The 16,874-nt window shown below is 37.5% G+C and overlaps 2 protein-coding genes across 2 annotated transcripts; one reads left to right on the forward strand and one right to left on the reverse strand.

The window, feature by feature from the left end:
• The first annotated feature begins 250 nt into the window (after positions 1–250).
• LOC148851421 (uncharacterized) lies at positions 251–1,786 on the forward strand. Its single transcript, XM_088944397.1, has 2 exons — positions 251–1,337; positions 1,628–1,786. Exons 1-2 carry the CDS (start codon positions 395–397, stop codon positions 1,663–1,665), a joined length of 981 nt encoding a protein of 326 aa, XP_088800523.1. The 5' UTR covers positions 251–394; the 3' UTR covers positions 1,666–1,786.
• Positions 1,787–5,073: 3,287 nt separating this feature from the next.
• On the reverse strand, positions 5,074–10,822 carry LOC148851422 (somatic embryogenesis receptor kinase 1-like). Its single transcript, XM_088944398.1, has 8 exons — positions 10,807–10,822; positions 10,403–10,632; positions 9,466–9,598; positions 9,262–9,333; positions 6,941–7,084; positions 5,732–5,803; positions 5,549–5,620; positions 5,074–5,459 (listed from the first exon to the last, which is right to left on the reverse strand). Exons 2-8 carry the CDS (start codon positions 10,542–10,544, stop codon positions 5,306–5,308), a joined length of 789 nt encoding a protein of 262 aa, XP_088800524.1. The 5' UTR covers positions 10,545–10,632; positions 10,807–10,822; the 3' UTR covers positions 5,074–5,305.
• Between the last annotated feature and the right edge of the window lie 6,052 nt (positions 10,823–16,874).

The raw sequence follows: 16,874 nt of genomic DNA on the forward strand, positions 1-16,874 counted from the left end.
AATTGGCTTCAACATATCAGATTGTTCTTCAAACTGTTTTTCAGTTTTCTTTTGGGGTTTCGAACACTTCTAAAGGGGTGAAAACAGTTCGGACTGTTGCTGTTGTGTGTGGTTGTTGATTTCAGATCAGTTTTATACATATTTCATGCACATCTACTGTGAGTACAGATTGGTTCTATACTGATTTTGTGATTGTGGTTGGTAGTCCTAGTGCTGGTTTTGACTGTAGTAACCCTAATTTTGAGACTTCTGGTTCTTGATCGAAATGGAGTTTAAGAATCAGGCAGAAGGCAGTTTTGGGAACAGCAGCTATGGTGGTGGTTCTGAGACAGGTTTTTAGATTACAACCGTAAAGTTTGATGGATCAAACTATTTGGAATGGGCCCAATCAGCCATGATGGCTATTGGGGGAAGGGGCAAAGTAGGGTATGTCTTGGGAGATGTGGCAGAACCTTCCAAGGGAGACCCTATGTATACCAAGTGGGTCCAAGAAAACTTTGTTATGACATGGCTCTGTAATTCTATGCAGCCCCATATCAGCCGAAATTACTTATGGGCAAAGACAGTCAAGGAGATATGGAATGTGATGAAAGAGACTTACTCCCAACCCCTTAATGTTGCCAGAGCATATGAGTTGAAATGTGAGGTGAATTCCCTTAAACAAGGAGAGAAACCGGTGTCGGTCTACTTCTCTACCTTGAATTCCCTGTGGCATGAGATTGATCACTTAGAGACTCTTGAGTGGAAGAGTCCCAAAGATGCTCAGATACATAGAAAGCACATCGAGACAAGCAGAGTGTTTGAGTTCCTGGCAGGACTGAATTCAGAATATGATATTGTGAGGCAGCAGATTTTGACCAGAGATAGTGTGACCCTCTCTCAGGCATACTCCTTAGTGCACAGTGAAGAGACCAGGAGGAAAGTCATGATGCAACCTCAGCCGCTTACACCTGCCTTGGTAGCTGTCAAACCCAAAACAGAGGGTGATTCAGAGAGGGACAGAAAGAAGGAAGATAAAAGGGATGTGGTGTGTGAGCATTGCAAGAAACCTAAACACACAAAAGAAACATGTTGGAAGCTGCATCCACATTTGGTCCCAGCAAAGTTGAGAAATAAAAGGGGCAATGCTCATGTGGCTATGACTACTGATTCAGCATCCTCATTTGGCACGAGAGGCACATCATTAGAGACCTTAGCTGCAGTTCGGGCTGCTTTAATACAATTGGAGAAGGAAGTTGGCAGTTCGGCTCAGTTACTGCAGTCATCATCAGCTCCGGCCACATCAGCCTTTGCACACTCAGGTACTCGAGCCTCAGCCTACCATGCCTCTGCTCCAGGTACTACTGAACCGTGTTGGGTAATAGATTCAGGTGCATCCGACCATATAACTAGCTTGCCCTCCTTGTTTACTACTTATTACTTATCTTCTGGTAGGGATAAAGTATCTATAGCTGATGGCTCTCTTGTCCCTATTTCTGGCAAGGGTGACATCAAACTATCGGATACTATATCCTTGTCCTCTGTCTTGCATGTTCCTAAACTGGATACTAACCTCCTTTCCGTTAGTAGTATTACCAAACATTTGAACTGCTCAGTAACTTTCTTTCCTGACCAATGTGTTTTTCAGGACCTGGAGACGAAGAAGGTGATTGGGACTGGCTGTGAGACGAATGGGATCTATCTGCTCGGGGAGAGTTCTCGTCGGGAAGAGTCAGTGGATAAGAAGTTACTTGTTTCTTAGGTTGTGAGTCCGGTTATGCTTTGGCATAACCGATTGGGTCATTTATCTTTTCGGTCCTTGAAGAGTCCGTTTCCTACTTTGTTTGAGTTTGTTGAGTCATCTCAGTTGAAGTGTGAAAGTTGTGAGTTTGCTAAACATTGTAGAAACTCTTATTCATTGAGTAATAAAAGGAGTAATAGTTCTTTTGATATTGTGCATACTGATGTTTGGGGGCCATATCACATTCCTTCTATGGGTGGGTACAAGTATTTTTTGTTATTTGTTGATGACCACACCTGGTTTTCTTGGGTTTATCTTATGCGATCACGAGATGAGGTGCCTGCCCTGACCCAAAACTTCCACCAAATGATCCTAACCCAGTTTGATATCATACCTCCTTAATCATGAGGTTATCCACCAGAGCACTTGCCCTCATACACCTCAACAGAATGGGGTTGCAGAGAGGAAGAATAGGCACACCTTGGAGGTGGCTAGAAGTATTATGTTTACCTCCAATGTCCCTACTCGCTTCTGGGGTGATGCTATCCTTACGGCGGTATATCTTATTAATCGGATTCCTTTTTGGGTTCTTGATATGAGACATCATTTTTCCCTTCTATACCCCCAATGAGGAGTTGTTCACTATTCCCCTCAAGACATTTGGTTGTACCTGTTTTGTTTAGCTTCTCGGTCCCCATCACTCCAAGTTTGAACCCAAGGCCTCCAAATGCATCTTTCTTGGTTATGCATAAACTCAAAAGGGTTATTGTTGTTATGATCCTGTCTCAGGGAAGAAGTTTGTATCCATGGATGTCACTTTCTTTGAGGAGACACCCTACTATTCTTGGGTCTCTCCTCAGGGGGAGAGTAGTGAGCGTGGAGTTTTGGGTCCTTTTCTTCAGGGGGAGTGCAGTGAGGACAGGGTTAATTCCTTTGGGGTTGTTCCCTTACCTATTCCAGTTGGTGATGAGGGCTGTAGTAGCGAGGGTGGTCAGAGGGATCGGGAGTTGAGAGTCTATCACAGGCGATGCAGGCAGGTTGATCCCGGTCATCAGCAGTCCCAGCTAGCTCCAATCTCTTCTGCGGCTCCAAGTCCAGATATTACAGTCCCAGGGCCCACAGAGACTCCTTTCATTGTTGCTACCTCACCCTCTGCAGATGACATTGACCTTCCCATTGCCCTCTGGAAAGGAAAACGGCATTGCACCACATCTACAGCCCACTGCATCTCCCATTTTTTGTCCTATGATCGCCTATCTCCCTCCTATAGGTCCTATCTCACCTCCGTTGCTGATGTCCCTATTCCAAGAACAGTGCAAGAAGCCCTATCAGTTCCGGAGTGGAGAGGTGCAATGCAAGTTGAAATGGATGCCCTGTTGAAAAATAATACCTTGGAGTTAGTTAACTTGCCCAAAGGAAAGAAACCAGTTGGATGCAGGTGGGTATTTACTGTGAAGCACAATGTGGATGGTTCCATTGAGAGGTACAAAGCTCGACTAGTTGCAAAAGGGTTCACTCAGACTAATGGTATAGATTACTTGGAGACATTTGCCCCGGTATCCAAGATGACCACCATTCGAGTTCTATTATCTCTTGCAGCAAGCTACACTTGGCCTTTTACCAAATGGATGTTAAGAATGCCTTCCTGAATGGGGACTTGCAGGAAGAGGTTTACATGCAGTTGCCTCCTGGATTCTATGATACAGAGGTAGGTAAGAAGGTCTGCCAGCTCAATAAGGCACTGTATGGTTTGAAGCAGTCACTTAGAGCTTGGTTCAACAGATTCAAACTAGCCCTTGGGATATGTACAGGCCCAGTCAGATCATACACTGTTCATCAAGAGGGTGGAGTCGTCACTGACACTTCTTGCAATATATGTTGATGATATTGTGGTGACAGGAATGACAATCATGAGATTGAGTCCCTCAAACAACTCCTTCATCAAGAGTTTGAGGTGAAAGATCTGGGTACACTACGGTATTTTTTGGTTATTGAGGTTGCTAGATCTAAACAGGGGATCTTTGTCTCTCAGAGGAAATATGTTTTAGATCTCTTGGCTGAAACTGGAAAGCTAGGTGTCAAACCTATAGATACACCCATTGAACAGAACCACAAGATTAGTGCAGAGAGTGGGGAGTTGCTTGAAGACAAAGTTATGTTCCAGCGGTTAGTGGGAAAGCTCCTATATCTATGCCTCACCCGACCAGATATCAGTTATGCCGTTAGTGTTGTCAGTCAGTACATGCATTCTCCTAGAACCACACACCTTCTAGCAGCAGAAAGAATACTAGCATACTTGAAGAGATGCCCGGGTAAAGGTATACTGTTTAAGAACAATGACCACATGAAGGTGGAAGTCTATACGGATGCCGATTGGGCTGGGAGTGTTGATGACAGAAGGTCTACCTTTGGATATTGTGCTCTTGTGGGAGGTAACTTGGTTTCTTGGAGGAGTAAGAAACAGAGTGTTGTCTCCCGATCCAGTGCTGAATCTGAGTACAGGTCAATGGCTAATGGAGTGGCTGAAATTCTTTGGCTGAGATCACTACTTGAGGAGCTGGGTATTGAGTATGAGAAGCCCCTAATGCTGTATTATGATAATCAAGCGGCTATTAATATAGCACACAACCCAGTGCAACATGACAGGACTAAACATATTGAAGTTGATCGACACTTTGTACGAGAGGGGGTCTCATCACAAGAAGTGTGTCTCCCATACATCACCTCCAATATGCAATTGGCAGATATCTTCACCAAAGCTGTACCACGGAAGAAGCTAGAGGCAAATCTATCCAAGTTGGGAATGATAAACATTTATTCCCAACTTGAGGGAGAGTGTAGAGAACACTGATGTGGGCCCCACAGCTACGGTCCCATTGTGTTCATAGGGTAGAAGATGTTCTAGTCTGCCTAGGGTTAGCTATTGGTCATTTAGTTGTTTCAGTTGTTATTTATTTCAGTCTTATTTTTTGCTCTATTTGTTATGTAAAGACTAAGGACAGATCTGTCATTTCCATGTAATGAGTATAACCTATAAATATTAATTAAAGTGGCGGCGGCAGAACATTAAGCTTCTGCTCCTCCTTTCAACCCTTGTGTTCTACTGCTTCTCCTCCCTCTTCCTCTTCTTTCCTCTTACCTTTTTTCTTATCTTCGATCCTGAAATCCATTAGGGTTCAAGACTGATAACAGTCCTGAACTTCTACTGAAACAAAAGAATAAGATGTTGTGTGTGCGATTGTAAAATGTAACTTCTATATACTAGCATAAATGGGTGACATCTTTCATAGAAGAAAGGAATATAAGACCATCCACCAACAATATAAAGGGAAAAAACCACTTACGCTCATAACTTGACATACAATAAATAACATTGTTATTATTAATGAAAATTTAAATCTCTAACTTTGAAAGTATCCAAGCAATTGATAATTTCAAACATTCACAATGCTTACAAGTCAACCATTCTACAAGTCTATCTTAGATCCAATTGACGGACCAACCAAGACCCAAAAATTTTAGCCATGACCAATACAAAACCGGGTCAATCAACTGGTCCAACTGACAAACCTCAGAACCTCTTGCCTAGATGGTTGGGCTTGTTGGAGATGGAGAGGGAGAGAGACCTGGAGAAGTGACAGGTGGTAATGTCTCTAAAGGAGGAGGTGGGGGAAATGGAGGAGATCCTGGGCAAGGGTGACCAGTAAGTGGACCACATAGATTTGGATTATTAGCAAAGCTGCAAAAGGGAAAAGAAATGTGAGTCAATGTAAAAATTCAAAACAAAAAAGATCACTACATTTAGAAAAAATAATATCAGCAAGACACCTGATTGGAGTGAACAGAGAAAAGGAGCCATTGTTTGGAACAGGTCCTGAAAGTTGGTTGTTGGATAGATCTCTGTAGTCCACATTGTAAGCTGTTAATGAGACATCCTTGCAACCAAAAGCATGCCATAAAGGGTGAAGAGAGAAGTTAAGACATAAAAAATGAGATCAGCTTTGTACATACAGAACTCGCAGTGCTTTGAGATTGGTTAAAGACATTGGAATCTGACCTGTCAACCTGTTGGAGTTAAGCCGGCTATCCTTACAAAGACATTCCAAAAGAAAATCATATTAAGTTTCAAATAATCAGAATGTAACATAACTTGAAAAAACATATAGGCAGACACCAACCATACTTTGAGGCTTTGAGCACGGCACTACTCCTTGGGCTAGCCATAAAACAATCTATATGCCATTTTATGAATCCTAAATTCCTAGTATATGATATTAAATATGCTAACTTAATGTTGATTGACCAGGTTTTTGAAAAGTATGCAAATTCTTTTCAATATTCAAAACGAAGCTATTCACCAGAAAATCTGCATACAAAGATATAGATTGATGTGGCTGCTGTCCAACTAGGGTAGTCTAACAAGTAGAATATACCCAAATTATGATCACATGGTTTCTTCGATGAGAGAATGATGAAAACATTTTTGCAACTTCCCATCATTGAATGCAGTTATCCATGAAGCAACTTTCTGCATCATCATAATCCACCTCTATATCAAGTTCACAATAACTACTGCCTTTCTGTCCATGAAGCAACATTCTGCATCATCATAATCCATCTCTATTTCAAGTTCACAATAACTACTGCCTATCTGTGCTAAGTCAAAACCCTTGTAGCAAACACTTAATTTGACCATTTCTAAATATCAAGGATCCTTACAACAATGATCAAGCAAACGACTCTTATAAATTCCCTTTTTGGATAAATTTTAATGATTGGAAAGAGGGAGTTTTGGCTACATTATTAGCTTTACATTGTGGTCATCACTTGAGATAAGAGCACAGCCAAGAAACCTTTTTGTCATATTTGAACTTTGTATGGCCCAGATATGATCCAAGTGTTGACAGATCTTAAACATTGAACTTAATATGTTATAGCTGTATCATGTCAACCTATAAAAGGATCAATTCTTCTTATGAATTTGAAAAATGGCTACAAAATTTCTTCTTGATAATATTTCTCTTTAAATTTTATAACTCTGTAGGTTGATAAAGAACTATAATTCTGTAAACATATTAGCCTTACCTTCTGCCATGTACGCAAATGACAAACCATATTACATGATGACTAGTGCTATCTCAAAAGAATAAAAGATCATAAACAAAAAGAAACAATGAAACATAGTTATTCACAAAAAATAGGTTTAAGGATGATTCATACAGAAAACGCAGCTTTCTCAGCTTCCCCAGTGTATTTGGAATGTGCCCATTGAATTTGTTCCAGTAAAGATCCAAGCTCACTAAACTTTTCAATTTACCAAGTTCACTAGGAATTGGTCCACTTATGTTATTACTAAAAAGTTCCCTGTCATAAATGAGAGGAATTCAATGATTTGTGAATCAGAAAGAACTGCACCAACTCAATAAAGCCTTTCTAGTAAAAAGAATCATCTACATTATTAAAAGTAACTATATCCATTTTTTTGTTAAAAATAATTACCGTGATATGGATGACATAAAGGTATCCCTTGTGATAAACATCTTAAGATTGGACAACTTACTCATTATCCATTTCCCTTTTATTAATAGAAATAGGCACTTCATACAAAAACAAATCTGAGATTAAGATGCAACCTTTGAGAATAAAAATACATGCACTTATAGGTAACTAATACATTCTTTTATTTATTTTTTATGATGAGGTAAGGATTCTGGAAACAGCTATAACAATATAAAACAATTGAAGAATGAGAGGAAAAGCATTGCAAATACATGCAGAAATACATAAGTAATACATTTCCTTTTTTTTCCTGATCTGAGGTAAAAAGATTCCATCTGCAACTACTAGAACTCCACTATAACAGACTGCAGGGCTAAAGATGCAGCCAATTATTAAACCAAAGTATCTACAACAAAAAGCAATTTAGATTTCAGGATTAATCTGATAGTTCACGCAAGAGGAAGAGAGAAAAATAAATATCCTTTGAAGTTCCATTACCCACAAATATAGCCACCAACCTATGGTCCTTCATTATCTCACATGACAAAGCATGGTTAAGGACACATAATTTGCCTTGGAATTACCAAACCTATACTTATGTTCTAATTCTAAGCTCTCACCTCATGGATTATCACTTCAATAACCATTTTAACATTGTTCTTGCATATTTTTAGCACATCATTATACTTTGATTTTGTTATTCTCATATTGAAAGTTTATTATTTCACAATTCTTGCTGATGTTCCTTTATTGGATATCAGTAGCAGGATATATCTAGATTATTAAACTTATGTAGTTATTCTTCAATGTGCAATATATCTATGTACTTCTGCCTGGTCAATGATTACTTATTAGCTTAGTCACAGTATCCTGAGATGTTGGAGTCAGGCAGATCCAACTCCTAGACACATACTCACACATTGCACCCTAACCCAAAACACATAATTTTGTAGCCATCAATTTTACCCTCCATATATAGGAACAATCACATTCATCATACTCATAGTTAGTTATTTGCTATACCAGAATACATACTTCTATCTTGGAAACAGCCTCTCTGTATGTGCAGGGGTAAGGCTGCGTACATCTATCCCTCCCCAGAACCCGCATTGGCAGGAGCCTCGTGCATTGGGCTGCCCTTTAGGATACATCTGAAGTAATGTCAAGTGTGCTTATTTAAGGAATCATACAGTAAACCAATTACAATGTAATTGTAGATGCCCTCAATGGGACTAGAGTTAGACTTGTGATGTTGCACATATTTGGGATTATATAATTAAATGTGCCATCTATGTGCATGTGTGTGTGTACATATCTATCTATCTATCTATCTATCTATCTATCTACCTATCTATCTATATATCTATCTATCTGTCTGTCTGTCTGTCTGTCTCTCTCTCTCTCTCTCTCTCTCTATCTATCTATATATATATATATATATATATATATATATATATATCTTAGGGGATTAAATATTTGTCCAGTGCAGCTCAGGGGATTCATCACATTGATTGAAGAGCATAGAAACCATTAATTCTAACAGATAAAAAGGTACCCAAGTACATAGATCTGTCCCTACATTGAACAAATATAACTTATGCTACATAAGAACAATTCCTTACTCTTTTAACCATTGGTAGTTCTGCCTCATTTTAAGGTAACATACGAAACAAGATACATATCTAAACATGTGAGAAGAGTCTACTATCTGAAGATTAGGTTTACTGAGCAATTGATAATTTCTGTCTATTTCCTGCCTGTTAATCCATTAATTAGGTCAAATGGTAGTAAATATTAAGTAGTCAATATCAAAACATTCTTGAATATGCAGAGGGTACTGCAGAAGTATCATAAACACAAACTCAAACCAGCAAAATCATGGATAGAGTTGTTGAAAATGAAAATTTTGAACATGTGAATTAAGGTAATGCGAAGTTTTAAGAGAAGTATACTTCAGGGAAAGCAGATATAAAATTGCAATCTTAATCATATAAAAGCAAGAAAAACCTCGAAAAATTTCAAAGTATACATGCATGACTTACAAGTACTGCAAATTCTTAAGCTGACCAAGTTGTGGGACAAGTTGACCAGACAATGAAGCGTTTCCAAGATCACTGAAAGAAGATGAATGAAACAATTGTCACCATAATACATGGTAGCTAACAACCAACTAGAAAGCAATTCAGATGCCCATTGGAATTCTACAGATAAAGCACCACAAGTCATTCAAAAGGGAAATAACTTACACTCTTATGACACTGTTATCATTGTTGCAGGTAACATGAATCCACGTGCAGGGATTAGGAAGGGTAGGATCCCAGCTCTCCAGCACAGCATTAGGATCTTCTAAATTTACCCTTAGGCTAAATAAAGCATCAACTGTTGCACAGGAAAACAACAAGTATCAATTGATGGTTGGGAAAAATCAATAAAAACAACTGATTTATCTTCATTTTGATGGTAAGTAAGATCAAACCATAGACTACTGAAAATTTACCATTTCAAAAGAAAAAAAAAAGACTATCGAACAATTATCAGCATTTTGAATTGCCACAACTTGTACTTGCAATCTAACAGGCAGATGCTAGTCAAATGAGGAGAAGCAACATCCAAATCTACCAAGAGAGAATAAGGGTACTTAGACAGATTTTGAAAATTTCGAACTGCAAGGAACCAGACTTCAGACTACTTTGACATAGAATTTCAAACAAATTCTCTTCCTAATTAGACTGTAACAGCTAGTCAAAAGGGTAGAAATGTATCATTGTTCTCCAAGAACTCTCCAATGCTAAATTCTTCAATTTGTTACTGAAGTCAGTATTTCTCTGAAACCCTTCTCTAATACTAATATCACTTGGAGACTTAAGAGTGTTGACTTATAACTCTGCAACAACTACGACCCTAGAATTCAGGCAGGTACCGACTAGTATTTGCAGCCCCAAAACAATGGGTTTTGTGAAAAAAAAAAACGGGAACAAAAACCAGCTCAATGTAGTATATCAGCGAACAAAATCCACCCATTTCTGCATGCCCGTTTGACTTGAGGAAAGAACATAACCTTCTGTTTTGTTTGATACAACAGTAGTCAGTGCAATATTACCAAACATAAAGAAGTTCATCATACACCAATTTCATTAAGAGATACTAACAAAAATACAAAGGAGTGCCAAAAGCAAATACAACCTTCCTTATTAGCGTAGATACTCGTCAGTGGAAGGAAAACCAGGATCAAGCAGAAAAGAACAGAGGTAACCATCCCTCGCTCCATGACAAGAAACTGTGTTCTTATTTCTGCTTTGAAACTTGTTAAATGCTTGAGAAACATGATATAAAGTTCACTGAGAACAGAGCAGTTGTTTAGAAACTGTACGTTCAACAATGGCGGGCGATCCAGAGAATTTTGACTCTTCTAACTGAATTTTTATGGGAAAATTCCCGATTAGTATGATGTAATTTAGGCTAATTTAAAAAGTGTAAATGCAAAAGTACATAAATGGCCTTTACGATTTTTGAAAGAGTGTAAATGCAAAAGTACACACTGCGAAGTACTCCAGTTCAGGTGCATGCAATTGTAGATCGGATTTTACCTTCAATTTACACATTTTTTGTTTGGCAACCACTGATGCAAAATAAGGGTGTTAATTTGTGACTGTTTAGATATTTCATAGGAAAAAGTATGGACAGGTTTGATGAAGATTTCTGATTTCCACTATAAAATTATAAATATTCAAAATGTTAATAATTCACACTTTATGCATCAATGCTTGCCCATAAATTAGTATCAATTCCTAACTATCACCTACTCTACCCCAACAATACTTTATACTTTAGGCCTACAAATTCTGACCTTAAGCTGAACTCTTTTTTTTTTTTTTTTTCCAAAAATGACCGTTCCCTTCACTTGTGTGGCCTAATGACCTGTGCGACCCATTCCTAATATTTATTATCATTTTTTTTGTACCCAGGTTCACTTTAACTGGCACCCATGTAACTGTAGTTTCTTGTTCCTGTTACTGGGTGGGGAGATCTGTAACAATCTGATAGGTGACAGGTGCAAATAAAGCATGGAAATAGGCCATGCAATCCATCCCAACTGTCCAACACTCCATACCATAGACAGGAACCTGGCTCCAATAACTGCAGTTATTATATTGGCAATACATGTCCAAAAGGTTTCTGTCAAATATTTTCTTTCCCAAAAGGCACATATATGAATTACACGGTAAGGCAATAATCAAATAAAACTTAACTAGTGTTAGACGGATTTTACCAGTTCTGATTTGACGCCCATCATCATCACAACAGGAACCTTTAGCTAACTCAAGAAAGCGTTGGACTGCCATGCTTTTCCAATTCAATGTAAGCTCTGTGGTAGCCTACCCGAGATCATGTTCTGAAAGCTAAAGACATGTAGATCATCTTCACTTGTTGAGCTTGCCAATCCACTACGAGGATTGTTCCTTCTTTCTTTTATTCTCTATTGTTAGTTATCATCACAATGATAATAAATTTTAACAGAAAAATGCAAACAAAAACAATTGGCACTCTTTTCCAATTTCCACTGTTAATAGCTAATTTTGGAAATGCTAGGTAGAAGATATGTAATTGTTTTGACTGAAAATGCTAGTTCATTTCACATGGCATCCAGCCCATGTAGCCTAGAAGCTAAGTAACTGGATGTTGCAATCTCCCATGTTTCCTTTGACATCCCAAATCTATGTTACTGATTTCCACGTGTCACACACTCTATGGATGTGTCCCTTTCCATCTATTTATTTTTCTTGTAAGATGCTTTTATGTGAATCTAGGTGATCAACAATAGCAACCGGTGTTCACAGCAATGATAACATGAAACGAAGGAAGGAAAAATAAATAAATAAAGAAAGAAAGAATAAGAAGAAAAATTAATAAAAAAAAGCAAAAACAGGAGGAAGAATAACTACTTTTGTATCATAGCATATGCTTTCAAAAGCTAGGCAAATAAGACCATCTTGTAATTTCAAGTAACAAACTGATTGCCAAGAGATTGTTTGGAGAGGAAAAGGAGGATGCCTTTTACATATTTGTCTTCTGCACTGCTTTTGGGAGAATGGCTATTTGGCTGGTCTCACTATTTTTAAAATGCCAAATTTATTACCATGCACCCCATCATATTAGCCACTATGATAGGTGTTTGAGGTGGGCTAATACCTTTCACCATGTCTGAGAGCAGCTAGTGAGCTATCACTTTATCATATTGAAATCTGATGAGAGCATGGGAATCAAGGAATGGAATGCATTAAAAAAAAAAAAAAAACATATTATGTACATCAATGGGCCGGGAAAAGTTTGGATTTAGAGCATAATTACGTTTAATTTGTCAACTCTTACCCTACCCCACATAAAATGAAGAGAGAATCATGGTTAGTAAGAACCATAAAATTCCTTGCAGTGTGTTTAAGAGATGATCAACCCCCTCTCCCCTCCTAAAGATTGATAGTTTAGGGAGCCACGTGTAAGTTTAGGATTTGATGATGAGGGGGACTGCATCATATATACTGTTTTCTAGTCCTTAAGTTCAGATCCTGCCTTTAGGGTAGGATATATGATGATGATGATGTTTATATGTTTATCTATGATGATGATGATGATGCTTATATGTTTATCTATGATGATGATGATGATGATGTTTATATGTTTATCTATGATGATGATGATGATGATGATGGTGATGTTTAGAATTTAATGTTGCGATCTAATCATTGAAACATTTGTAAAACATTTTTTACCACAAAACCTTGGAGTATTTGAACTTCCAAAATAATAAATTCCCATGATTTGCACAATGGAGTTCTGATGTTCAATTTTTTCTTTGATTTGAAAGTATGAATCTGAATTCACAGAAGAATCAGAGTTGAAATTTTACAAAAATGGAGTTCTTCCATTTGGACCATTCCACAAGGCAGAAAATGGAGTGCAAGAAAATTAAGGGAACAACTTTTCAATTGAAAAGATATTGATCTAGATATATGGTTAATTGGCCAGGGATATTGTCCCCTTTGGCTACAGTTAATCTTGTGGAAACAATAATTTCAGTTATAACTTTTACCTCAACATAAAATCCATAAAAGATTATGCTAATATAAACACTATAGATGCATCTTAAAATATGCTCCACCATATAAGAAAAGAAATAAGAAAATAGACAAAAAACAATAATAGTAGATGATTAGGGGTAATTTGGTCATCTGAATGACATCACGACACGTGGTTTTCAAGTGACACTTCAGTGGTGAGTAAGCAAATTATCTTGGCAAGTCGGATAGTAGCAGCTCGCCTAAGCCGACCTAGAGTACTTTGGCCGGGCCGACTTGAAAGGGCTTTAGGCAAGGAGTGACCTACCTCAGAGAACGACCGAGCTATGGTAAGTACCATTGGCGACCTATAAGGCACGTTCACTAATTTGTCACATAGATCCGTCGTCAGTCCAAGATATCTAGAGTATTAATGAGTTGACCATTGGGTTGGTCTACTCGCATCACGCACATCAGAGTGAACCGGACCGACTTTAGCACCCCGTGCAAATTCTGTAACCGACGTCATTATTCTCCCTACTTAGCGAAAATGACTCTGCGAAAACCTTTAAATTTTGAAACACCTACATGAATTTTGAATCAAGGCACCTTTAATTTAAAAATCAAACCACACACATGAATTTTGAATCTGTCTATCAAACATGGTTCAAAGTATCAATACTTTGTTTTTTAGTCCTGTATTTCTATTATAAACATTTAAAATTTGAAACAAAGGTTTTAACATGATGGGGTTACAGTTTCTGCAGGGAGGAAGAAGGCATTGACCATATTTTTAAGAACTGTGAAATTGCCAAATAAATTTGGAGAATATAAATAAAAATAAATTTAATAACCCCATGATATTGATTCTTCTCTTGCCAATTGGTGGGAAAAAGTTAGAACTAGTGACTTAAGTGGTGGTCTCAATAATAAAGAGAAATGTGTTTTCTTTTTTTGTGGAATACTTGGAAGAATATAAATAAAAATAATTTTAATAATATTTGTACTCCCCCTCATATGATCTTGGAGAGAGCTTTAGGCTGCATTTGGATGTGATGTAAATCAAGAATCGATGTAAAATTTACATTAATTCGCTTTTGTATGTATTTGGTAAAAGGGTGTAATTATTATTGACATAAAACTATACTTCGGTTCAGTTTTGTATGCATTTGGATGGAGTGTAGTTTTATGTTGATACTAGATATAAAACCTAATCACCTTTAATGTTTTATCAATGTAAAATTTTACAATTTTTTACATCAATTTTCAAAATGTAACAGTCATTATATACGGTTCAGTGTAAAACGTCATCAGTGTAGGCGACGTTTTACACTTCTTCCAAACGCAGCCTTAAATGCTCAAAGGGAAAATAAAGTTCCATAAAGAAGAATTCTCTTATTCAAAAAAAAATATGGAAATTCATTATTCGGGAAACTCCAAATTTCAACGCTATTAACATAAAATTTTATGCCTCTCACTCTTGTAATGGGATGAACTCTATTACTGCTATTACTAAGAACCATATTGAAGAGATAGTGGACTACAAAACTTACATCTTGGGGATTACTTCCATCAATCTACCTGGGGCTTGGGACGCTCATAATTTGGAGGCGAATTGGTATGCCAGAAAAAATCTATCTTGCTTTATAAATGCCAGAAAAAAAAAAGAGCTATTATTCAAATGGGCGGTTTGTATTCCATCGTTCAAAAGTTCAAACTTTCAATTCATAAATGCCAGAAAAAATAAGATAGCTCATTTATGAACACAAGGCAACGACTGGACTTTGGAAGTGGAGAGAGGAACAAGTAGGTTCTGAATTGTGTTATTATTATTTTTTAAATCGAAGCGACCTGACCGCAGAATCTTGACCTATTTCACATTCACAACGATGTTATTCTGCTCAAAAGTGCCTGTTTGAGAAGGCTTTACGCAGACATCTGACTATACATTGTGGGCCCCACGAGGAAAGCCTTATAAGTTCTGTTTGATGAAAGCTTAGACGTGTAAATTGGGATGTGCTGGCCGTGGCCCGGCACGGCTTGGTATGATGGTATGTAGGTCGTGCCAGGTAAGTCACAATCATGTAGGCCATGCTGTGCCGAGGGTTTTAGGTTCATGGGCCAACACAGCTATGTGTGTCGTGTCATCCATGGCCCACATGCCAACACACCTAGTCTACAACAAGACACTGCCCACAACAGACTGAGTGCAACCTGTTTGAGAAAATTAGCCATTGGGACCCTTGGGAGATCCCCAAACAGCTAGTTTAGCTTTTCTTTTAGGGGTTTTTACAGATATACCCCCTCAATCAATAACTATAAGCATATAAATAACTATATATGGGGGTATTTATGTATTTTGGCTTTGGGGGAAGAAAAAGACAATAATGCCCCTCCAACAGCTGCATCCTATAATACAATAGTTAATTTGGGACTTCAGGGAATTTGGGTAAAGTGATAAATGACTTTATAATGACCAAAATATCCCTCTCAACAATTAATTTTCAGGGTATTTTGGGCAATTTAATTATTTTCAATTCCTATAAATAGTCATATCATTCACCGTTCTCATCACACCAATTCAGCAACTCTCTTCTCAATTCTCATACTCAGTTTTTCATCTCATATTGTCATGGTGTTATACACTTGGCAATTTAAGAGGCTTGGCCTTTGAGGCTTCAACCATTGAAATCAAGTTGCGATTCTGAATCGATAAACCACCCATCCAGGTAAGTGCAATTAAATTAATTTTTATTTTTTTAAAACTAAAAAACGGTTGGCTCCTCCTCTAGAAACCAATTCTCCAACAGTAAGTTCACTGCTACGATTTTAAAAATATTTAAAATAGAAGAGGTTGAGGGGAAGGGAAAAGGAGTCATTTGCTAAAAATGTAAGATGGACTTTAGCTTTAGTAGCAAGAGTGGTATTGGACATTTGGGCAAACATTTGCTCTTCCATGAGAAACAAGAGAAATACATCTACTTTAAAGATTTATTGGATGTTGAGGATAAATTACAAGACAAAGGAGAAAATGACACTACTACACCTGATGAAGCAAATGATTGAAGTCAAGGAGATGGAATAGTTTTTTTCAATTTTATTTAAATTATTTGTTATTTTTTCAACAATGTAATTTTTTATTTTCAATTTATAATTTTTTTATATTTTAGATAAATAAAATTCCTATTTTTCCAATTTATTGTCCATTTTATATTTTGGTAAGTATTTTTTCATTTCTTTGTTAAATTTTTTTTTCAATTTATTTATAAAAGAAAGTTAAGAATTTTAGTTTTACTTAACAATAAATAAATAAAAATAAATAAAATGTTAGAAAAAACAACAAAAAAAAGTCCAAGCTTTCCTATCTACAGCCTACCTGGCCCAGACCCACAACATGGCACAGGCTCACACAGGATCGGGCCATGGGCCGTGCCAAGTCAACCCCCCAAATCAAGGGAGGGAGACAGCCTAGCTTGGGCCACGTAAGAAAGCCTAAGAAGGCTTTTGGACTTTCATGCAAACTTTCAAGAGAGCCTTAGAGGTTAGATTTGGTGAAATATTTACCAAAAAGCCCTGCGTCGGCCAAAAATAATCATGGGCTT

This window comes from Nelumbo lutea, chromosome 5 (assembly GCF_056320005.1).
Source record: "Nelumbo lutea isolate HS-2025 chromosome 5, American lotus-T2T, whole genome shotgun sequence".
NCBI classification, from domain to species: domain Eukaryota; kingdom Viridiplantae; phylum Streptophyta; class Magnoliopsida; order Proteales; family Nelumbonaceae; genus Nelumbo; species Nelumbo lutea.

Excerpts from the sequence above, each read along its gene's own strand:
- LOC148851421 (XM_088944397.1), top strand. The coding sequence starts at position 395 with ATGATGGCTATTGGGGGAAGGGGCAAAGTAGGGTATGTCTTGGGAGAT. Across the intron at positions 1,338-1,627 it reads CTACCATGCCTCTGCTCCAG|GACCTGGAGACGAAGAAGGT; the intron begins GTACTACTGAAC and ends TGTGTTTTTCAG.
- LOC148851422 (XM_088944398.1), bottom strand. The coding sequence starts at position 10,544 with ATGTTTCTCAAGCATTTAACAAGTTTCAAAGCAGAAATAAGAACACAG. Across the intron at positions 9,334-9,465 it reads GATAACAGTGTCATAAGAGT|TGATCTTGGAAACGCTTCAT; the intron begins GTAAGTTATTTC and ends ATCTTCTTTCAG. Across the intron at positions 5,460-5,548 it reads TCTCTGTTCACTCCAATCAG|CTTTGCTAATAATCCAAATC; the intron begins GTGTCTTGCTGA and ends TCCCTTTTGCAG.